General features: G+C 43.3%; 1 protein-coding gene across 2 annotated transcripts; it reads left to right on the top strand.

The window, feature by feature from the left end:
* Positions 1-512: 512 nt before the first annotated feature.
* Positions 513-22,906, top strand: GNA15 (G protein subunit alpha 15). Of its 2 annotated transcripts, none has more exons than XM_074204888.1 (7): positions 513-874; positions 10,201-10,385; positions 11,050-11,204; positions 12,514-12,642; positions 15,552-15,681; positions 20,382-20,535; positions 21,359-22,906. In XM_074204888.1, exons 1-7 carry the CDS (start codon positions 730-732, stop codon positions 21,583-21,585), a joined length of 1,125 nt encoding a protein of 374 aa, XP_074060989.1. In that variant the 5' UTR covers positions 513-729; the 3' UTR covers positions 21,586-22,906. The 2 variants fall into 2 exon arrangements, with proteins under 2 accessions (XP_074060989.1, XP_074060988.1); XM_074204887.1 differs by having other exon boundaries at positions 654-874; positions 21,266-21,407.
* The last annotated feature ends 2,000 nt before the right edge of the window (positions 22,907-24,906 follow it).

Below are 24,906 nucleotides of genomic sequence, written 5' to 3'. Positions count from 1 at the left end.
AATGGTTTGTTCCTTCATTGGGAGGGAGAGGTTTTTTGGTTATTTTTTGAGAGAGCATGCATGGTAGTTGGTGGTTGGGTAGTTGGGTAAGGGGGAAGGCCTGTGGCTAGGGGCCCAAAAGAAAGGAGGAGCTTTTACTGAGGGGTGCTAAACCCTGTCTCCTCCCAGCCAGAGGGACCAGGGAACCCCGGCCAAGTCGGGGTGCGGCACCCTGCGGCACAGGCAAGAGCTTAAGCACACCCTCATTTTGGAATGAGGAAGGAGCTCCCCACTGAGTGAAGGCCAAGGACAGGCCTGTGGTTGAGACTTCTTCCTCTGCACGCCTGCTGCCTAAGGGACGTTCGTCTTTGTCTCGGAATCTGAGCTTATTCCTCCACATTCTGAAGAATTGGAAAAGTTGGTTCTTACCTGTCGACCCAGTTGGCTAGGTCTGGAACTTGGCTCCAACCTCCTCTTCCTCTTCTTCTCCCTACCTCCTGTGGTTGAAATATCAGCCAAAGCTCATAGGAGACTTGGGCAGGAGAAGGCATAGAAGAGATCAAATCTCTTCTCCCTTGGACTCCATCATCACTAGTTCCTGGACTCAGCAGAACCAGAAGCTCTGTTAGCCATTGGGGAGAATTGGGAAAGTTAGGATCTGCCTGCCAGGAAATTTGCCTGTGGGGATCTGGGATCCCAACATGGTGCCTTAGCCCCTGTGACAGCTCCAAGCCTCCACATTCTGAGGCCATGGCCCGTTGCTTCAGCTGGCACTGCTGCCCCTGGTGCCTGACCGAGGACGAGAAGACAGCCTTGAGGATTGACCAAGAAATCAATAAGATCCTTATGGAACAGAAGAAGAGGGACCGAGGAGAGTTGAAGCTGCTGCTGTTGGGTGAGTATCTCTGTCTGCCTGGTCCTTCCCAGTTTCAGCACCTTCACCAGGGGAAGACTCTCTTAGGTTCTTAGAGTAGCTGAATAAGAAGGGACCTCAGAGACCATATATTCATTTTTAGAGCAGCCTAGTGACAGGAAGGGACTGGGCCAAAGTCCTCCGGAGAGAACATCAGATGATAGCTATGAAATGGTGAAATCATACTTGAAAGAATCAAGTGTTCCCCCACCTGGTGCTGTTGGTAAGGCCAGAAGTCACACCTGCCCTGATAATTGCCCAGATTTTGACTCTCTCTTCCTGGGTTCCCCTTATTTCTGAGTTTGTTAAAAGTTTGTTTCCCCTCACAGACCCAGGGGGTACAGGAAAATGAATTTATATTTCAATGGAAACCTAGAGATTCTTTTATAGATGAGGGAACTGGGGCCAGAAAGAGTAGGAGACTTTCCTAAAGTCACACCTCCTAAGGGAGGAAGGGTGGCATGAGGACTCAAACTCAAGCTCTCAGTGTTCAGATCCCATGAACTGGTATACCTTGAGGCCCTGGTAACAACTTGTCAGACCAGGCTGGTCCTGTTCCTCAGGATAACCATGTGGTCCCTTTTTTGCTCCTTTAAGACTCTGGGGTAACTGCCCCTTTTCTCCCTTCCCCCCCCCCCCCACTGGCAACTCCACCCCAAGGCCAACTAGGCCTTGTGTTTATATTATGAACTATTGTTCATTTCTATGAAGACTCTGGAGGATTTCTCCCATTACTATTTCCTCATAGTCATCTTTACTTAATATCTATTTTCCTCTTCTTTCTTATCCTAGACTGGAACTGCAGGGGTAAGGGTCAGAAAGATGGGTATAGGCCAGATATGGGGAGGGTAGAATGGACTAGAAGATCATTCTTAAAAATACTAACTTGTCTGTGAAGTCAGTAGAAAATATTGGCCACAGTCCTTAATTCTTTTTTTTTTTAGGTTTTTTGTAAGGCAAACAGGGTTAAGTGACTTGCCTAAGGCCACACAGCTAGGTAATTATTAAGTGTCTGAGATCAGATTTGAACCCAGGTACTCCTGACTCCAGGGCCAGTGTTTTATCCACTATGCCACCTAGCCGCCCCTTACAGTCCTTAATTCTTAAATAAGCCAGTGGCTCCTACAACTTTCCCCCTCCCTTTTTCCCCTTCTCACTCCCCACCATTGAGAGATTGGCTAGGCACCTAGGCACAGGGGCCTGGAAAGATTCCACTTCTCTGACCTTCTGGCAGGATCTCCTTTGAAGTTAACCCGAACTGACCTATGCTTACTTTTTAGGCCTCCCTCATTTTGCCATCTTATTTAAAATCTTATGGTTCCATGGGGAGCCAGGCTTGGGACCTGGGGATTTATACTCAAAGAAGATTATGGCAGCTGGCTCACCTTTCCAAGCTTCACCAGCTTTTATGTTCTATGGCTATGGAAGTCCTTCTGAATCTAAAGTTCTATGATCTCTGTCCTCCCTGTTCTATGCTCACCATCTTCCCTCTTAGGACTTAGTAATCCTTGCTGGCATAAGCTGATCCAGGAAGGTCTCTAAACACAAGTCTTGGGACACTCTTCCCTAGTCACAGAGGATTATAGGTTTTTAGTCCTACTTTCTAAATGAATCTTCCTTCTTCACCAACCAAGAGTTCAAGTAGTTACAGAGGAAGCAGGCCTTTCCTGTTAAACTCCAGGTGCCCCCTCAGCTCAACAGACATTCCCAGAGGTCTTTGGTATGTTGGGCCCCGGACTGAGTGATGACAGAGATGGAGAAGATGATCTGGAGCTCTAGTCTGGAGAGGGGATGACCTAGGGCCCACATAATGATCACTAGGATAAAGGCCAAAAGAGACAGAAAACCATGCTTCGAGGGCTGAGAAGGGAACAATCATTGTGGGGTTGGGAGGTGGGAGATGAGTCAGGGTGGTCTGGAGGAAGCAGCATGCATGTTGGGCCTTGTAGGATGGGGAGAGTTTTAATGACATGGATGATCACGTAGCTTAATCCACAGAACTAGAAAGGATACCAAGTATGGGAGATGTCTAGGATGTGTTTGGGGAAGAATGTGTCATCTAATATTGAGAACATGAAAGGGAAGGACTTTGTGTATTTGTTACAAGAATGAAGGAAATGGATGTTGGGAATGAAGAGAAGCCCAAAGGGCAATGTGATAACTGGTTTCCAGTATTTGAAAGATATTTCCCTGGAAGAAGATCTGACTTGTTCTGTTCAGCCCTTGTGGGCAGCACCAAATCTGCAGCCAGGCAGATTTTTGTTCTATGTATGTAGGCAAAAACTTCTGAATACTGAGAGCTGTCTCAGAGTAGAAAGGCCTTGAATGCCAGAGTAAGAAGTTCAGATTTTCTGTCGGGGCAGAAGATGTCCAGAGAGTTTTGAATAAGGAAAGAGAGAGCCTTTGGGGGAAAATATGAAGGATGGGTTAGAGGAGGGGAAGACTGAAGACAAGAGGATAGTCAAAGAGTTATTATAGGGGTTCAGACAAAAAGAATGAAGGACATGGCCTTAGAGCCTATGGCACAGGATGTCAGAGTCAGAAAGAATCTTCAGATCACAAAATATTAGGGATTAGAAAGAAGAGATGAAGTACTCAAACTAACTGGTTAATAACAGGGTTGAGCACTCAAAACCAGTTCATTCTTTGTGCTTTTGTTTTGGAAAGAAGGAAATGGGGGTGTTTGGCTTAAGAAGAGAAGACCAAGGGGGATGTGATAACTGACTTCCAGTATTTGAAGGGACTGTTTTCCTAGAAGATCTGACCAGATTTTTGCTCCACATATGCAAAAACTTCCTAAAAATGAGAGTAGTCTCAGAGATAAAAAGATTGCCTCAAGAGGTAATGAGTTTCCCATTGCTGGAGGTTTTCTAGCAGTAGCTACTATCTTCTGGGGAGAGGTTGAGCTTGAAGGACCTGCAAAGACCCCCTTCCTATTCTGAGATTCTGTGATGTAATCCAAGTTTAGAACAGAAAATGTTGGGGCAGACTGCCCTCAGCCAATGCATGTCTGACTCAGGGCTCCCCCATCACTGCCACACTCTCCTGCTTCCTCCCCTCTCCTCCTAGCTCCTTCTTCGCCTCCACCCATTTCCTCATTTGTGGCTCTCAACTTTTCCCTTTCTCGTGGTCCATCCACCCCTTCCCCTTTCATTCTCCTTCCAGTGAGGGGCCCTAAGGAAAAGCAAAAGGAGACCTGGTCTTTTCTAATTAGCCTCAGGCCAATGCTCTTCCTCATTTAAGCTTTGATTCTACCTTCCATTCCCCAATTAGGGTGACTTTCAGGCATGTACCCTTGGAGCTCATAAAATGAGGGGAATTTGTCCAGTCTTGTGGCAGAAGGAAGTTGGAAGCCAATGAGATCATCCCCAAGGAGACTTTGAGGAGACAGAGGGGTTGAGTCACACAGTCATAAGATGGAAGAGTCTGATGGAAGCCTAGAGCTCAGAATAAGTTTTATTATAGGCATACTATATGTATTGAACCTCTGGCATGTTTACTATGAATTGCACATTATTCTGTGTATCATAAACATGAGATTCAGTTGAGTGCAGAGGACAGAGAGCGGCCTCAATGCCAGGAGGACTTGAATGCGAATCCTATCTTTGACATCTTCTGGCCATGTGACCCTGGGCAAGCTCTTTTGGGGCACCAGGTGAGTCTCTGGGATTATAAAGTGTTGAGAAGTCAACTGCTTCCTCATCAGTGGTTTCCCCTATATCAGTAAAATCCCATCTGTAGTTCTTATCCCTCTCCCCAAAAGAACATAAATTTTTGTTTTTGTTTTTTATTTATTTATTTTGTACTTAAAGATTTTATTTATTTTGAGTTTTACAATTTTTCCCCTAATCTTACTTCCCCCCCATCCCCCACAGAAGGCAATTTGTTAGTCTTTACATTGTTTCCATGGTATATTGATCCAAATTGAATGTGATGAGAGAGAAATTATATCCTTAAGGAAGAAACATAAAGTATAAGAGATAGCAAGTTCAGATAATAAGATATCAGTTTTTTTTTCTAAATTAAAGTTAATAGTCCTTGGTCTTTGTTCAAGCTGTACAATTCTTTCTCTGGATACAGATTGTATTCTCTATTGCAGACAGCCTCAAATTGTCCCTGATTGTTGCCCTGATGGAATGAACGAGTCCTTCAAGGTGGATCATCGCCCCCATGTTGCTGTTAGGGTGTACAGTGTTAGAACATAAATTTTTAAAAAATTTTAAAAATTTATTTATTTTCACATTACTACTATAGTCTTGTTGTAAAAGTAAACATAATCTTGCCTCCCCCCACAAAGATAAACCTCATGAAAAATAAAGTGAGAGGAAAAAAAAGTGTGCTTAAGTCTGTATTCAGATACCATCAGCCCTGACTTTGGGATGGATCACAAGGAATATAAACTTTGACAGATCTATGGTATCATGAACACATTGAAGTTCTTTCCAATAGTCAAGACAAGAATTCATCCTGTTTGATATCTTTTTATATTTGCCACAGGAGACTACCATCAGTATGCTGGGGTCATCTGTCTGACACAGTGTGGGTACCAGTTGAGCAGGAAGGAGGGCTGTTAGTTGCCAGTATCAAAAAATACAATAAATAAAATGAAGAATAACCCCTCCCCCTAGATCCCAAGGTCTTTTTCCTTTAAAAAAATGAAAGAAGAGGAATTATTTTTTCCTTTAAAAAATGAAAGAATAGGAATTACAAAAAAAAGGATAGTAATTGAAGCTTTGGTTTGTGTATTTATTTATTTTTTAGTTTTTTTTGACGGCAAATGGGGCTTGCCCAAGGCCACACAGCGAGGTAATTATTAAGTGTCTAAGGCTGGATTTGAACCCAGGTACTCCTGACTCCAGGGCTGGTGCTTTATCCATTGTGCCACCTAGCCACCCCATTTGTGTATTTATTGAGCATTGTTTCTATTTATATAGTAAGAATCAATGAGTATGTTCTACCACCTCTGCTTGCTTTTATCTTTTTTTAAAAATTTTATTTGTTTATGGCAATGGAGTTGTGACTTACCCAAGGTCACACAGCTTAGGCTCTTTAGTATTTCTTTTTTTTTTTTGCAAGGCAATGGGGTTAAGTGTCTTGCCCAAGGCCACACAGCTAGGTCATTATTAAGTGTCTGAGATTGGATTTGAACCCAGGTACTCCTGACTCCAGGGCTGGTGCTTTATCTACTGCACCACCTAGCTGCTCCCTTTAGTATTTCTTTCCAAATTTCACTATATTCCTTATTTTTGCTATTTTTTTAAAAAAGACATTGATTGCAACTTGATCATTCCCCAGTTAAGTTTAGTTCCATTCAACAAACACTTATTAAATGCCTACTATACATCAGGAACTATAGTAATGGCTTGCTGTTCTTCTGTTGTGTCCAACTCTTTGTGACCCCTCTTGGGGTTTTATCAGCAAAGATAATGGCGTGATTTACCATTTCCTTCTCTGGCTCATTTTATAGATGAGAAAACTGAGACAAACTTGCCCAGTGTCACACAACTAATTAAGTGTCTGAGGCCGGATTTGACCTCAGAAAGATGATATACTCAAATTATTTGTTTTATTCTGAGTGATTCTCATTAACTTTTCAGCCATAGAACTGAAAGGTATTTTCTTCATTGCTTCTCTAATTTCTTTGTCATTGACCTTTTATAGTTAGATCACATATAGAATTTCTATTGTTTGTGAAGTTTTGGTCTAAAATTAATTTACACCAGCCTGCTATCTACTTTTGGTCTAAAATTAATTTACACCAGCCTGCTATCTACTTTTCCCATTCATTTTTATTAAATAGTGAACCCTTTCCTAGGAACCTAGGGTCTTTGGGTTTATCAAATACTATGCAACTGTGTTTTCTTCTGTATTTGTATATCTAATCTGTTCTACTTATCAATCTCTTTCATTTTTAACTAATGCCAAAACATTTTAATGCTTATTGCTTTGTAGTATGGTTGGATATCTGATATTTCTAGACCCCCCTTCCTTCCCACTGTTTGTTTCATTTCATTTCATTTCATTTCATTTGTTTCATTTCATCTTTGAGACTCGACCTTTTTGTTACTCTATATAAATTTCATTATTTTTCTAGCCCTATAATGTATTCTTTTGGGAGATTGATACAACACAAATAAATTAATTTAGGGAGTATTGTCACTTTTATGTGATTGACTCTGTGTAACCCCATGGACTTTTGTCCATGTTTTTTTTTTTTGGGCAAAGGTACCAAAAATATTTGTTATTTCCTACTCCAGTGTGTCCCCCATTTTACAGATGAGAAACTGAGGCAAATAGGGGTTAAGTGACTTGCCCAGGATCACATAGCTAATAAAAATCCAAGGCCATATTTGATCTAAGATGTTCTTGACTCCAAACTCAGCACTTTATCCATTGTACCTCCTCTTCTGAATGGAATTTTTCTATCTAGTTCTCCTTGCTGGATTTTGTTAGATGAATATAAGAATGCTGCTTATTTGCATGGATATGTATCATATCTTGCAACTTTGCTGAAGTTGTCATTCCAATTAATTTTTTGTTGACTTTTTAGGGTTTTCTGAGTATATCATTATTGCATCTTCAGAAAGCGATAATTTCTTTTTCTCTTTATTTTTGCTTATGCTTCCAATTTATTTTTCTTATCTGATTGCATTTACAGCCCTGTGTTAAACAGTAATAACAATGATAGGCATCCTTCCCTTACCCTTGATTGTACTGGAAAAGGTCTCTTAAATCTTTATTACAAATAATGCTTACTCTTGAATTTAGATAAATACTATGCAATGTATTAAGGAAACACTCATTTAATGCTATAATTTTTAGAATTTTTAATGTAAATGAGTATTGGGTTTTGTCATATGATCATCGATAACTTAGGATTTATCAATATTTTAAAATATAATCATTTTATTATTTATATTAGCATGGTTATTATATGGATATCTTTTTTATTTTGAAGATTTATGCTATTTCTATCATAAACCTAATCTCATCAGAATGCATGATATTTTTTATGGTGTTGTAGCCTATTTGCTAATATTTTATTTAATTTTTTTGCATTGGGGATATTGGTCTATACTTTTCTTTTTCTGCTTTATTTCTCTCTGATTTAGGTTTCAGAATCATATTTGTATCATAGAAAGAGATTAAAAGATGTTTTCTTATATTGTAAGCAGTTTGTGTTGCATTGAAATTAATTTTTCTTCGAATGTTTGATAGATTTCATTTGTGAATCTACTGTGTACTAGAATTTTATTTGTTTTGTTTTTTACTTTGAAAGCAAATTTATATCTTGTTCAATTTCTTTTTTTGTATCTTGAGTTATATAACTATTTCTTTTTTTTATAAATCTGAGTGTTTTATATTTTTGTAAGTATTTATCAGTTTCCTTAACATATGATTGGATAAATTGATGTCTGATCATTTCCTTGATTTCTTCTTTGTTTATTTCAAGTTCTCCTTTTTCACTTTTGAAACAATTTGGTTTTCCTTTCTTTTTTTAAAAAAATCAGATTAGTTAACTATTCATCTCTTTTGTTAAATTTTAAAAACCAGCTCCAAAATAAGTTTTGTTTATTAATCCAATGACTTTTTGTTTTCATTTTATTATTACTCTCTTCTTTAATTTTCAGAATTTTTGCTTTGTTATTTAGATAGACAATTTGATTTGTTGTTATTCAAGAATATTCCTGGTAACTCAATGACCAGGAAATTGAATTTCTTCCAGGCAGACTATCATCCCCCCATAACCCAACAATATTTTTTAAAAAATTATTAATTTGTTCTTTATTGTTTTTATTAAAGTATTTAGAAGTATAACATTTTTCCTGTGAATTATTTTAGCTGAAGCACATAAGTTTTACTATGTTGTCTCCTTATAGTCATTTTTAAATGACATTTTCTATTATTTGTTCTTTGACAAAGATATAATTTGTTCTTTGACTCACCAGTTCTTTAGAATTATGCTATTCAGTTTTCAAATATTTTAAAAATTCTTTCTTTAATGAACATTTATTGAATATGCAGTTCCTTTTTTAAAAATAAATAAAGAAAATGAGGTCCAGAATGGAGAAGGGACTTGTCTAAGGTACAGAACTGGGGAAGACTTGGCTAGACAACCATTCATCTGAAGTCAGTCAAGGTGATTCAGTACTATAAACTTAATGAGTTAGAATATGGCATATGTGATACCTAGTCTGGAAAGGTAGATTGAGACCAGGTTTTAAATGCTAAACTGAAGAATTTATTTGACTAGATCACTAGTATTTATGGAATGAGAGAATGACACAGTTACATGTGGACTTTAGGAAAATTACTTTGACAGGTAATGGAAGATTGGAAAGGTGAGAGAGGCAGGAAGACCAATGAGCAGGTTATTATCATAGTCCCAGATAGAGGTGATGAGGGAGGCCTGGTGACTTTCTGAGAAGGGGATGGATGGTAGAAAAGGCAAGACTTTGCAACTGATATTAGGCTTGGGGTAAAAGATGTGAGATGGGTGATAGAGGAGAGGGAGGTTATGGCATCTAAGAAAACCAGTTCGGTGTAGGGCCACATCAGGGGAGGTAGCAAGCCCTTCACTCCCTGCCTTTGTCAGTTTACATCTCAAGTCCTGAATGAGGTTCTGAGTGCCATAGATGAAGAAGGACAAGGATTACCTGGAGAATGGTCCCAGGTGAGAAAGACCTTGCATTTATGCTATGAGAAGATGAGTTTAAGGAGCTAAGGATGCTTAGCCTGGAGAAGGGAAGACTCAGTAAGGCTATGGTAACTGCCTTCAAGTATTTAAAGAGCTATATTATTCAGGCTGAGAGATTAGACTGATTCTGCTTGGCCCTAGAAAGCAGAACTAGGACTGAGGGGTAGAAGGTTCTTAGGAGGAGATTTCTTGTCAGTTAAGTAAAGGCTCTATTCTCTGGAGGTTTCTGAGGACAGGTTGGATGACCACATGTTGGTTGTGTTGTAAAAGGGATGATTTTCTGATGTGTGGGTTGGTTAATGAGGTCGTTTTCCACTTTGAAACTGATTCTGTGAAGTGGTCAGTGGTGGAATCAGGGCTAAAACCCAAGTGGGAGTCTATGACTGCCCAGTCTTAAACCCTTTCCACTGCGATAGATATGTTTAAGTAAGTCTTTATTATCAATGTCCATTGGGACATTGGGAGGCAGGAGGAAGACTTTCCATCCCCACTCCTCATCAAGAGGGGATAAGATGGTGAAATTCCGGGAGTCCAAGTGTGGGGCCTGGAATGAAGGATTAGGGGAGGGCTGGTGGGTATTCCTGACCCTGATCTGGTCTCTCACCCACAGGTACTGGGGAGAGTGGGAAAAGCACATTCATCAAACAGATGCGGATTATCCATGGGGCAGGCTATTCAGAGGAGGACCGCAAGGGCTTCACATCCCTGGTATATCAGAACATCTTCACCTCCATGCAGGCCATGATTGAGGCCATGGACACCCTTCATATCCCCTATAGCTGTCCTGAGAGCAGGGTGAGCCCAGCAAGAAGGAACCAAGGGTGTGGGGGTCTGGACTCAGTGGGAAAGGGGGATAGTTGGTATAACCTGTGACTGCTCTGGTCCATGATTGTCTCTTTTTACCCATATTAACCCCCCCCCCCCCCCCGCCAGTTACATGGGCCTTATAGGATGTAAGAACCATAGGGTTAGGGCTAGAAGGAGCCCTTTGTTGGATGGGTGGGAAAACAGGCCCAGAGAAGGGAAAGACTCAAGGTCACTCACTCAGGACTCCTGCTGTCAAACTATCTCCCGTAGCAAGGATGGTATATGGGGTTTGAAGTTAGAGACTGGGTTTTAATCTTACTTTTGCCTCTTAATACTTGAGTGACTTTGGGCAAGGTATTCAACCTTCCTAGACTTCTGTTTTCTCATCTGTAAAACTGGAGAATAGGGTTAAATAAATCCCCAAGGTTCCCTGTAGCATAAATCTGTATTCCTGTAGTTTTCTGTTCTGATTTTGGAAAGATGAAGAAGATGACATACTAGGGTATGCTGTGGGTGGACTGGAGACAAACTATGAAAGAAATTATTTTGGAACCCCAAGACCCAATATGTCTCCTCTCTTAGAGGTACCCTTTTGGCTTGACTTGGGCTGATAATCCCATGGCCTCTGACTCTTGATCCCTTTACCTCTCAGCATCATGCTAACCTGATTATGAGCACGGATGCCTACAAAGTGACGACCTTCGAGAAGCCCCAAGCCCATGCTATTAAGTGTCTATGGAAAGATAATGGCATCAGAACCTGCTATGAACGCCGCCGCGAGTTCCATTTGCTGGACTCTGCTGTGTAGTGAGTGCGGGGCAGATGCATGGCCTGGTGGGTTTAATTGAAGGGGGATGGTGGTCTGTTTTGGGTCATTGAGTTGCCAGGCTTTCACCTAAGCTCTTTGCCTGAAGACTGAGCCTTGGAGGTCTCTGGGCCACATCCATGAGAGGGTTGTGGATGGAACCCCCAGAGACTCAGCTTAGGAGCCAGGTAGACCCCCAGTGAGGATCAGGAATTCAGAAATCCAGAGCTATCTCATAGTCATCTCTACACCAGTATGCATGTGTGTGTTCTCAAACATATAGAACTGTATGGACTTTGAGGGGCCAACGGATAACAAAAATGAACAAATACATTCCCCTCAGAGTTCTTCGGTCTGGATCTTGAAATATTAGGTGCATGTGTATGTATGTGGGGAGAATGTGGGAAGTTAGAGGCCAGGAAGTATATGTGTTTATGGATAAAGGACACATCTGTGGACAATGTATGTGTCCAAAGAGACAGAGAATCTATCTATTAGTAAGAAACATGTGTCTATGGGATATGTGTGTGTGTGTGTGTGTGTGTGTGTGTGAATATATTGTTCCACCACTTTGTGGGAGTCCATATGTATGGGGCTTCATGTGTGATCCATGTGTGTCTCAGGTGTGTATGGTATATGTTTCTCTATGAATGATTGGGGGCATGGAAATATCTGTGCATGTGAATAGTGTGTGTGTGTGTGTGTGTGTGTGTGTGTGACCTCTCTGGCAGAGCATGAACTCTCCAGCCCCATTTTGTTGAATGTCTCTGTTGGTTCATGACTCTCCATCAGTTGCCTGGCCTCATTTTCTCTCCTTTTTGAGAGACACCTGACACACTTGACACCAGCTCTTCTCATCTCCACTGGGACACGTCTTAGTGTACTCTTAGCACACACACCCTTGCAAATAAATAGCCAGGTCCTATTTGTCTTGCCCATGATTCTGACCATGTTCATATATCTACACCCCTAGGTCAATAAACTCTTAGGGAATCTCTATGTAGAATCAACCCTGTCCTGGACACTGGGGGATGAGGGCAAGAGAAAGGGGCAGTGATTGCCTGCCCTTCCCCTCCCCCCTCCCTACAGAGTAGGGTCTGTGGGAACTCGGAGAAGGAAAAGATCACTTTAGCTCTGGAAAGCCCCCAACTAGACACTGAGTACAGGATGCCATTTTGTGGCAGGCAGACAGAAAAGCAATGGTTTTTACTTTGTTGAGTGGGGTTGGTGGCATAGGGAAGGGAGGCCTCAGGATCCAGGGGGGTTAAGAGAGCAGGCAGCCAGGGTTCAAGGTCAGGTCTGGTTTTGCAGTTACCTGTCCAACTTGGAGCGTATTACAGAAGAAAACTACATCCCCACAGCCCAGGATGTTCTACGGAGTCGGATGCCAACGACTGGAATTAATGAATACTGCTTCTCTGTTCAGAAGACCAACCTGAGGTGAGCTCCCCAGAGCCGCCAAGGGCTGCTTAACCCTTCTCCCCACCCTGATTCATTGGGTCAGGTTTTGGATCTTTTTGCCCCTTCCCCCCATCCACACTGACTTCTCTGGGATCCCCTGCCCAGTTCATGGAGACCATGGGCATTCAGTGGGCTCATGTGTCCGGGTGACTCTAGAGAAACTGCCTTCTGCTCTGGATTCAGTTCTCTCCATTTGTTTAATGGCAGAGTGTGCGGTTGGGCTGTACTGGAATGGCTCGTGTCAGACATGGGACCACCTCCTTCCTGGCCTTCACCTTCCAGTTCTTAGGGCTCTATTACCAGGGGTTTACTTATTTGTGTATATGCCAAATGTCCCACGGGAATTCAGAGGGAGGCCAATGGGAAGGACACTAGAGCCAGTGGAAAGGGCACTAGAGCTGGTCACCTGTGTGACCTTGGATGAATCATCTCACTTCTCAGACCTTCAGTTTCTTCATCTGTAAAACGAGAAGACTGGTCTAGATTTGGTCAGTCAGTCAACATTGACTAGATGCCTCCTAAAATTAGGTCCATATTGCATTCTGGGGACAAAAAGAGAAGAAAGTCCTTGCTCTCAGGGAGCCCCCAGACTAATAGTGCAAACAACTATGTGCAGACCAGACAGATAGGAGATAAATTGGAGATAATCAAGAGAGAGAAGGTCCTGGGATTCAGAGGAAATGGCAGAGATTCCTGTGAGACTGTAGGATGGTCGCTGGACCAGAAGGGAGGCCTAGGGCTGGACTCCAGTGGCCTTTTGGCTCCTTAGTGACCGGTGAGGGCAAGGGATGGTCCCCATTTGATTTTGCTATCCTCAGCACCTGGAGCAGGACCTGCCCTGAATGAAGTGAATATATACTGAAGAGTCATTGAACTGAATGATCTCTTAAGACCTCTGCTAGCCCTGACCTGACCTCCTGGTCTCTAAGAATTCCCCCCCCCACCCCCAGCTCTGACCTGCATGTTTTAAGGGTTTTCCCATCTTTGACCTCCTGTGTTCTAAGGGTCCCCCCAGCTCTGACATCCTGTGTTCTAAGAAAGCTACTTCTTTTTGGGTTTTTTTAGATTTTTGAAGGCAATGGGGTTAAGTTGCTTGCCCAAGGCCACACAGCTAGGTAATTATTAAGTGTCTGAGATCAGATTTGAACCCAGGTACTCCTGACTGCAGGGCCGGTGCTCTCTCCACTGCGCCACCTAGCCGCCCCAGAACCCTACTTCTTCAGACATTTTATGAGGTTTTTCCCATTCAATGTTCTATAGTATCTTTGAGTCTAGCAACTTAATTCTAAAGCATATTTTTCCATATTCACTAGGCTTTTTGTTGGCCCCCTAAGGAGAGAGTTGGAGACTTGGGAAGCTGTGGTAGGTGGGTTCCAGTACCTTCCTCTTTTTGCTCCCTGGGATTCGAAGCTTCCTGGGACAATACCCACTAGGGAAGGCCCCGGGAAATAACCTGACAATGAGGGATGGGGGAAATGACGTAGACCCCTGTATCAGTGACCCACATTTCTGAGAACAGAACAGGAAGAAGACCTGTAGACTCAGCTCTGTTGTTGTGGTGAATGGGGTGGGGAGGGTGGAGGCACTGTCAGGGACCTGGCCAGACTTTTTCCAAACTGGATGGTAGCTCTTCTACTCAAAACAAAGCCTGGAGGGCTGGCTAGGGGCAGTTCATGGCTCTGTTGTCTGGCTGGTAACTCAAAATCTCCCCTTAGCTCAAAGCTGTAGCCTTCTCCCCAGTGGCTAGCCCAGAAAAATGACTTTTTTTTCCCCCATCCATGTGTGCTTTCCCTTTTACATGATAAAACTTGAAGAACTTGGAGATAATATAATAGAATAGTAAATAAAAAATAGCATTTATGTAGCACATTAAAGTTTGTAAGCTTTGTATTAGCTCATCCTATCCTCATGACACCTATTGTATGGAAGGAAACTGAGACAGAGGTTAACTTGCTCAGAGTCATACAGATTTGAACTCAGGTCTTCCTGATTCTTTGTTTAGTATTTATATGCTAAGCCACCAAAATGTTTATTATGTCAATTAGTTCAATTCTTTCATTTTATAGATGGGAAAACTGAGGCTTTCAGAAAAACAAAAGATAATTTGTTTAAAGCCACATGGAGAGTGATCAATGGAACAGGCATAGAACACAATGCTCTTGATACCTGGTCCACTTTAGTTCTAAAAAAAATGCTAAAAGGATCTTTTTTAAAATTTATTTAAGGCAATGGGGTTAAATGACTTGCCCAAGGTCAGACAGCTAGGTAGTGATTAAGTTTCTAAGGCTGGATTGGAACTCAGGTCCTCCTGACTCCAGAGCTGGTGCTCTATCCACTGTGCCACCTTAGCTGCCCTTAAAAGGATCTTGGAACAGAGAATGTCAGAGCTGAGAAAAACCTTAGAACACAGAGTGTCAAAGTTGGGGGGGGGGGGGCTTATAAACCAGGATGTCAGAGCTGGAAGAACACTTAGAACCCAGGATGTCAGAGCTGGGAGGACCCTTAGAACACAAGATGTCAGAGTTGAAGGGCCCTTAGAACACAGGTGTAATTTCTAAGGGAAATTTAGAAATTTTTAGAAATATTTTAGATCAACCCTTTCATTATATACATGAGGAAACTGAGTCACAGAGAGGCCAATTGATTTGCCCAAGATCAGATTGGTGACAAAATCTAGTCCTATACACCCTACCTCTCAGTTTCATTCTATCTTGCCTCTTCAGTTTTGTGTGTTTTTGTTTGGGACCATGGGAGTAGCCCTGGGAAATGTTGGCAGTTAATTAATTCTGGGTCTTTGCATAAAAGCTCTGGTTTGGGTTCATAAGTCTCTCCCAAAGCCTCTCCCTATCTTGACACAGGCATAACTAGTCTCTGTTTGGTTGGTGCAGGATTGTAGATGTGGGCGGCCAAAAGTCTGAACGGAAGAAGTGGATTCACTGTTTTGAAAATGTCATCGCTCTCATTTACCTGGCGTCACTGAGTGAATACGACCAATGTCTGGAGGAGAACAACCAGGAGGTCAGTCTGTTAGCTAGCATTTATTGTTGTTTAGTTGTTTTATTCATATCCAACTCTTCACGACCCTATTTGGGGATTTCTGGGCAGAGACACTGGAGTGATTTGCCTTTTCCTTTTTTAGCTCATTTTACAGATGAGGAAATTGAGACAAACAGGGTGAAGTGACTTGCCCAGGGTCACATAGCTGGGAATTGTCTGAACTCAGGTCCTCCTGACTACAGAACTGGAGCTCTTACCCACTATCCCCCTAAATGCCCCCATAAAGAGCCTGCTTTGTCCCAGTCCCTGTGTTAAATGCTGGGGATGCAAAGAAAGACAAAAGACAGTCCCTGCCCTCAAAGAGTTTACAATCTAAGGGACGAAGACAACATGTGAACAATAAATGGGAAGGCGCTAAGATTATCACTGAGGAAAGACTTCTTGCCACTTGAGCTGAGGCCTGAAGCAAGTAGGGGAAACCGGGAAGTGGAGATGAGGAAGGAAAAAGAACTTTAAAACAGAGGCTTTTAAATCTGATCCTGAAGGTCATAGCGAGCCTGGGAGTTGACTGAGTGGGAGAGTGACATGGTCCATCCTGTGAGTTAGGAAGTCCAGCTGGCAGCCGTGTGGGAGATGGACCAGAATGGGGCGAGATCAGCGGCAGGAAGCTAGTATGACAATCCAGGTGTGAGGCGATGAGAGTCTGCCTCCTAGGAGAAAAATGAGGGGAGGAGGACAGTCATCTTGTTGCCGGGTGGATCCACCAAGATCCCGCCCGGATCCACATTCCCATGACATCACATAATTCACATCTAGAGACACATCACAGCAGGGTCCTTGGGCACTTGTGGTCAGCCATACACACAGAAGCACCCCCACTCCCAGAGGGTGACTTGTCGCCCCTAGATACACCTTTGGTCTTGCTTCCATACAGATTCACAGCCTCATGTGTTTTCAGGCACATGAAATCAGTCAGATTCACAAAAACTGAGTCAGAGCTAGCCACTTGAAGACAGACATACACCATCACACAAGCACTCCTCAACATCCCAGAATCTCAGGGTTGGAAGGGACCTTGGGGTTCAGCTTGTCTAAACCAGACCTTGACAAGATTCCCCCGCTGCAACACCTCCTTGACAAGTGTCATACAGTCTTTTCTTGAAGTTAGAAAAACTGAATAGGATGTGTGATTTTATCAATGTAGGAAACTTTGCTGCTCCCCTAACATGTGTTGTGTGTGCATGCATGTGTGCACACACGTGCACATGTACACACACACACACACACACACACACTTAAGCCAGAAAGAATCATATTGAAAGTTAAGAGAATCCAGGACTAGACTGGCCCCAGGCCAAGTCACTTCCCTCTTTGGACCTCCATTTCTTTATGTGTAAAATGAAAGCATTGTATGGAAGGTTTATAAAGTCTTCTGTCTTAATTTATTATGTTCTAAGGTCTTGCCAGGGATAGTTTCTCAGTATGGAAATGTCCTCTCCTAATGATGACCCATCATTTGTTTATGTCTTCAAGACACAAAGTGAGGAGCTGAGAAGTTAATGCTTTTCTTTTGGTCATCAATTGTACCAGAGTCAGAACCTGAACCAGGGGCTTGTTGGCTTTAAGGCCAGGCCTCCATCCACTTTGCCATGGGGCCTCTCCTATGGACCTAACGTGACATAATTGTAGTTCATATTTATCTAGTACTCTGGGATTTTCACCAAATTCTATGCATCTTATGATCATTTGTTCCCCACAATGAGACAGTGAAACAACTACTAGAATTTCTTTCTTTTGACAACAAGGATATTGAAGGCCAGAAAAGTGATTTGATTTGTTCAGGGTTACCTACTTGGTGATTGATGATTTGGAACCCAATAGTATAATACCATGTACCGTATCAGTAGTCTGCAAAGTGGGGACTGTGGAATAACCAACTCTAGGTTGCTAGATCAACCAAATGGGAGAGTGGGGAAATGGTTGCTTCCCAGTCCCCCCCCCCCATTTTTTTTTTTGCAAGACAGTGGGGTTGAGTGACTTCCCAAGGTCACATAGCTATTAAATGTCTGAGGCTGTATTTGAACTCAGATCCTCCTGATTCCAGGGCCAGTGCTCTATCTACTGCACCACCTAGCTGTCCCCAGTCTTCCCCTTACCATAGCCGGTTATGGGCTTACACTTAAGATGGATGTACAGGACATGAGCCCCTAAGGTAGTTATAAAACCTATTCTGAGCAGTAAATGGGCAGCAAAATAACTGATTGAGAAGAGTAGAAACTCTTCTCCTGTGCCTGGGTTACAGTGGTGAATGAGTTAACCCCCCCTTATGTCTTCCTCCCTCCTTCCTTCTGTTCTTCCTTCCTTCCTTCCTTCCTTCCTCCTTCCCTCCCTCCCTCCCTCCCTTCCTTCCTTCTCTCCCCCCCTCCTTTCTTCCTTCTTCTTTTCCTGTCTCCTCTCCCTTCCTATCTTCCTTTCTTCCCTTTCTCTTTTTCTTTCTTCTTTCCTTCCTTCTTCCTCTCCTCTCCTCTCCTTTCCTCTCCTCCCCTCCCCTCCCCCGGGCCTCTCATCCTCTTCTACCTGGACCTTTATAATAGCTTCCTAATTGGTTTCCCTGCCTCAGGTCTCTCTATACAACTGCCAGGGTAATACTTTCAAAGTGTAGATCTGATCAGGTCATCCATCCTCCTTCTCTAGTAGTCTCCTCCTAAGGACACTAATATCAAACATGATTTTATCTTATTTCATTGTGATTTCTATTTTGGGTTAGATTTTTTTTTTTTTTAGGATTTTGGAAGGCAAATAGGGTTAAGTGGCTTGTCCAAGGCTACACAGCTAGGTAATTATTAAGTGTCTGAGGCCATATTTGAACTCAGGTCCTCCTGACTCCAGGGCTGGTACTCTATCCACTGCGCCACCTAACTGCCCCCATTTTGGGGTAGATTTTAACATTTATGTTATAATTAGTAAAATAGCACATGCATATAATTTGCAAATAAACAAAGCTACATATATCAGGGTACACATTCTCTATTTTTTGCTGTTAGAGGTATGCAGTAAAATGATTCCAGAGACTACTCCCCTGCACCATAGTTTGCGCACCTGTAGTGAAGTCTTCCTCCATAGTTTCATGATGCATAGAGGAGATCCTGGGCTCCAGCAGGGCACCCAGGTCTGACAGGAAAGGAGTCAGGCTTAGCATCACTAAGTTCAGAGAATCTTATGTCTGAACCCAGGCTGGCCAGTGAGGAAAAAATAGCTCTGGCAACGCTTCAAGACCATGTCTGAAGTCTGACAGGGGTGTACCTAGGATCTGTGCTGGTGATCAGGGGAGTAGAGAACCTGGAAGTATAGACTAGTAATCCCATACACAGATGCATTCAAGACACACATGTGCCCATTCCCTAAAATACTCAAGTGTTTACTTGTGCAGGGACAGACACCCTTATCACCTAGCTACTCACAAATATTGTCCTCTGCTTGGTCAGAATACAAATTCCTAGAAGGCAGGGCCCATTTTTCCATTTTGCTTTGTATATAGTAGGTGTCTGATAAAAGTTTAACCCCATCAAACCAATCAGATCTAATCAATATTGTCCAAGGGGAACGAAAGACATTGACTACTTAGAGAATCATGGGGTCATAAGTGTAGGAAGAACTGGAAGGGACATCAAAGGCTTTCAAAACCAATCCCCTAATCCTAAATATGAGGAAACAGAATACCATGGAGGCCAAGTGATTTGCTCAAGATCTCTCAGGCGGTAATCATAGAGATAAAATTTAAAAACAGGTTCTTTAACTCCAGTGCCAGAAGCACATAGGGTGATGACCAGGATAACGAAGGGAATGGAGATTATTTCATTTCCAATGACTGTAATTTAAAGGAGTGGAGCTATTGTCTGGAAATGAGGGGGAAATCAAACACCATCTTCAAGTATTTGAAGGGTTGCCATGGGGAAGAGAGATTGCCATTGGTTGGCCAATCTACAAGCATCTACTATGACCCAGATGGTAAGTTCTGGGATACCAAAGTCACAAATGAAAATCAGAGAGTTGGTGTTCTGTTGAGAGAAACATGTACCTCATGTAAGCTTATTTGGAGATCTTGAATTCTTTCAGTCATGTCCTGCTCTTTGTGACCCCGTTTGAGGTTTTCTCAGCAGAGATACTGGAGTGGTTTGACATTTTCTTCTCCAGCTCATTTTACCAATGAAAAACGGAGGCAAATATGGTAAAATGATTTGTCCAGGGTCACACAACTAGTGAATGTCTGAAGCCACATTTGAACATGTGAAAAGGAGTGTTCCTGATTCCAAGCCCAGTGTTCTATCTGCTGTGCCACTGAGCTGCTCATAGATAATTTTATACAAAATAGAAATAAAAGCTTATCTTTTTTGTAGGCTGGAGGGACTAAAAGCTTGGAGGATCAGTTGCTTTCCTATTGCTGGCAATCTTTACGTGAAAGTTGGATGGCCTCTTCTTGGGTGTTTTAGAGGGACTAGCTCTTGGGCTAGAAGAGATCTTAGAAGATTCAATCCTTTTATTTTACAAAGAAGGAAATTGAGATCCAGAGAAGAAAAATACTAGTCCAAAATGATATAAGTAACATATGACAAAGCCAGGGGGGACTTCTGTTCAGGTATAGGTTGGATTAGAAGGCCTTCTGAGATTCTCTTTTTATATTTAACAATCATTCCTCTTGATATCTTCCCTCCCCCGCCAAGAACCGGATGAAAGAGAGCCTGGCTCTGTTTGGCACCATTCTGGAGCTGCCCTGGTTTAAGAACACCTCTGTCATCCTTTTCCTTAACAAGACAGACATCCTGGAGGAGAAGATCCCCACCTCCCACCTGGCCACCTATTTCCCCAGCTTCCCTGGTGAGTGATTTCCGATCTCGGACCTGAAGGATCCCGGCTTCTCTCCAGTGTACCCTATCTGCATCTGAGGGATGCGGAGAGATACTTGTTGTAGGTCATCCCCTTCCTCACTTTGGAGTGTGGCCTGGCTTAGTGGCTTGCAGTTCAGTTTCTTCTCATAGTCTCAGAGGTGGGAGAGACTTTAGGGATAACCAAGTCTACTTCTTTCAGTTTCCAGCTGGTTGGGGAATAGGAGGCTTTGAGGAGGGAAGCAGCTTCCTGAAGGGTCATCAGTGCTTATAATCTTGTTCCCTGCATCTTCTTATACTATAGGGGATCCAGACCCTCTCTTTTTTTTTCTGTTCCCTCCCAGAATAGGACAGGTTGGTTTCCTCTAAAATATGCCATGGACTGTCTGTTTCTTCTCTCTGGGCCTTGTTTTTCCCTTTCTATAAAGTGAGAGGATTGAGGCCAATTCCTGAATTGCCTTTGTTCAGGATTTCCCTCACCCTCTTCTGCTGTAGCTTCTCCTCCCAGGACACCTGCAAACCTCCTGCCCAGGGAAGGGTTGGGAGGGCAGCTCCCCCTCCCTCCCTGCCCCCATCCTGTTCTCCTCTCAGCAAGCCTCTGGCTTTCTGGTTCCCGATTTGAGGAAACTAGACCCCAGACAGGAAGGGGGACTAACTGGCCAGACTCCAGCCCCAGCTGGGGAGCAGGGTGGTTGGTCCCACTTCCTCTTTTGTTCTTGCAGTGGCTTGAGCGCAGCTCAGCAGCTCACGGAGACTCCAAGGCACCCCTCCAGACACCGTGTTTGGGCCTGTCTTTACTGTTTCTTCCTCCCCAGGCCCCAAGCAGGATGCAGAAGCGGCCAAACAGTTCATCTTAGATATGTACACAGGGATGTATGCTGGCTCTGGAGACGCCAAAGGCTCCACAAGGAAGAACTCTCGCTCAAGGCGCCTTTTTAGCCACTACACCTGTGCCACCGACACCCACAACATCCGCAATGTCTTCAAGGATGTCCGGGATTCAGTGCTTGCCCGCTACCTGGATGAGATCAATCTGCTCTGACTCCTGCCTCCAGGGCTCTGAGAGAGGGGACCAGGCTCCCTGGGGCGAGTTGCAGGATAGGGGGCCCCTGAGGAGTGGAAGCCTCCTTTTCTCTCCCTGGCTGCTCCTGGCCCTCCTGGTGGTCCGTGGCTTTGTGCTCTCTGAAGCTGGTCCCAACCAATCGGAATCAGCTACCCTGGGGTTCCTAGAAGGGAATGTGGGTGGCGGGGTTGAAATGACCTTACAAATCAAGACAGGCAAAGAGAAACCTTCATGCATAGAATGTTAGAGTGGAAAAGACTCTTAGAACATAGAATATCACAGCTGAAGGGTCCTTAAAACATAGAATGTCAGAACTGGGAGGACCCTTAGAACTCAGGATGATAAACTGGGAGGGCCCTTAGAATCTAGGATATTAGAGCTGGGGAGACCCTTAGAACCTAGGATGTCAGAACTGGGAGGACCCTTAAAACTCAGGATATCTGAACTGGTAGGCCCTTAGAACTTGGGATGTTAGAGCTGGGGGGATCCTTAGAACCCAGGATGTCAGAACTGGGAGGACCCTTAGAACTCAGGATGTTAGAGCTGAGAGGAGGACCCTTGGAACACAGGATGTCAGAACTGGAAGGACCCTTAGAACTCAGGATGTCAAAGTTGGAAATTACACCATTTTATAAATGGGAAAATTGAGTCCAAAGGAAAGGATTCAGCTGTCATTCCACAGCAGATGAGTTGCAGAACCATTGTTCCATGCCACCTCCAGAGTCAGTATCTAGAATCCTCCTGTAACTTTGGGGCCTGAAGGAGGGTGGTCCAGCAGTTTCCAATGAGCTAGTGACCTCTGCAGACCTAGGTTGGCCCTGGGCATTAAGGGAGGGCTTTCCAGATGGAAGCTGTACATCCCCCTAGAGTGATGATCACTAGTGAAGAGTTCTATCCTTATTCCTAAGTTAGGTGACAACCCCCTCTTAAGCCTTCTATTCCCCCTACCCCATTGTCTTCTATTTATTTCCTGATCTCCTGTGAGCTTCATGGGGTGAAGGTATTAAAAATATGTTTAAGTGATTGATTGATTGTTGTATTTCATAATTGAGGAAGATCATAAGGAATGATGAAGTGATTTGCCCATTATGCTGATTACAGTGAGAGGAATATTGTGCATGGACATCCTTCTCATTACCTTTTCCAGAACCATTATACCCCCTGGCCTGATTTATTAGGAAACAGAACTTCTGGTGATGGCCTGGATGCTGTGGGTGCCTCCCATATCAGCGAGGCACCACAGCACTCCAACAATGCTGGACAACATGCCAGGATGTGATTTTCTGGTGACAAATCAACAACATGTTATTTCCAAACTGTCTCTTGAAAGTCTCATTGTGATTTTTTTGGTGATAGCCTTCTGAAAATAGGGTAAAAGCTAGCCTGTCTCACAAAGGACTACTCATCAGTATGGTACAATTTGGTGATGATCTTTTGACAGTAGGACAAAGCTATGCTATCACTCAAAGGTCTGTGCTGCTCAACTCTGCAAATACTCTCCAAATACATTTACCTGGGCTCAAGCTCACCTGATGAAATAGCAATGCATTTCCTAGTGTGGGTCTCTCTATCAGGGCAAACTCATTCCAGGGGTGCCATATCCTTCATAAAGAAAAAAGAACTCTTCCCAGGACTCCCACCAGCTCCTTTGGAATTGGTCTCGTTACCACATTGGACAGATTGCAGTACCCATCTCTGCCACTCTAGATTTGAGATTCTGTTTTTTGTTTTTTTTGTTTTTTTGCAAGATAGTGGGGTTAAAGTGACTAGCCCAAGGTCACACAGCTAGGTAATTATTAAGTGTCTGAGGCTGTATTTGAACTCAGGTCTTCCTGACTCCAGGGTTGGTGCTATATCCACTATGCCACCTAGCTGCCCCTAGATTTGGGATTCTGAACCCATCACCCTTTTGATTAGCCAAGGGCAACAGAGGGCATTTCCTGTTCCTTCGGAATGGCACTTGCCTATCTCTCAAAACTGACTGACCCATACTCAACTGTTGTTCACATGGAACTCTTACTGAAAAATATGCCCCAGAAAGAAGGCTAAAAGGCCCCTGGCAGCTAGGATCCCAGTCTCTTCTTTGTGAGATCCCCATGTTAATGGAACTTGGCCCCCTAAGAAAGCAAGGCTCTATGGTTACTTTTTTATCCCCTGTTTTCCTTGCTTTATGGGGTGCTAGGTTCTGTTGCTAAGAGAGTCTCACAAAGAAAAGGCTGGGATTTAGGCTGCCAGGGTCCTATTGACCTTTTTTGGGGGGCATTTTCTCCACTATCTCCTGAGTTCTGAAGGAGATCCATATCAAGATCCATATCAACCTTCCTAGTTGCCTATTTTCTATTTGGAGTCTGATTAGGACAAAGGGTTGGAATTCAGCAACCTAAAATCCACAGCCCAGACCAGGCAGAGGTCATGACCAGAGAACCATAGGCTTTTAGCAGTCTTGTAATCCAATTCGTTGTTGTTGCTTATTTTGTCTTCCATACCAGTCATTTCTAGACCCCCCCCTTCCTGTTTCCCCCCTTTATTTCGTTTTGTTTTGGTTTTTTTGCAAGGCAAATGGGGTTAAGTGGCTTGCCCAAGGCCACACAGCTAGGTAATTATTAAGTGTCAGACCGGATTTGAACCCAGGTACTCCTGACTCCAGGGCTGGTGCTTTATCCACTATGCCACCTAGCCACCCCGCCCCCTTTATTTTGTAAGGAGAAGTAATTTACCCAAGGTCACACCATTAAATTAGTGTCAGACCTGGGACTTGGAAGTACAATTTGATTTCCTATTCTTTCTGCCTCATCTGCCTTTCAGTGGGTTTGATTAGACCATTTTATAGAAACCCCCAAACATGATTAACAACTGTAGCCTCTTTGAGAGCTAGCCCAAACAATTCATTGAGGACACCAAAATCTCAAGAAGGGGAGAGATTTGTCCAAGGTCCAACACTCAAACGGTGGTACAAACAGGATTAGAACCCAGCTAAAAGGGACCTCAGAAGTCATTCACTTAGTTTTCAGTTGAGGAAATTGAGCTCCAGAGAGCTTTAGAGATTTGCCCAAAGTTGCATCACTAGTAAGTCAAACTGAGATTTGATCCATGATCCTGTAAATCGGAATCCGGATGAAACCTCCCCAGGTGATAGTGGGTATGTTGTTAGGGAGACCATCAAAGAAATTGGATGGTGAAGGGTATTCAGTGAATAGGTTCTTCTAATTACCTGTTGAGGCACTCAGGGATGCTTGTCTCCATGGCAACTGTATTCTACTACTCTCTGTGGTCCTGAACCAGGGAATCTATCTCTAGAGG

This window comes from Macrotis lagotis, chromosome X (assembly GCF_037893015.1).
Source record: "Macrotis lagotis isolate mMagLag1 chromosome X, bilby.v1.9.chrom.fasta, whole genome shotgun sequence".
Taxonomy (NCBI): Eukaryota; Metazoa; Chordata; class Mammalia; order Peramelemorphia; family Peramelidae; genus Macrotis; species Macrotis lagotis.
This window is presented reverse-complemented; position numbering and strand designations above follow the sequence as displayed.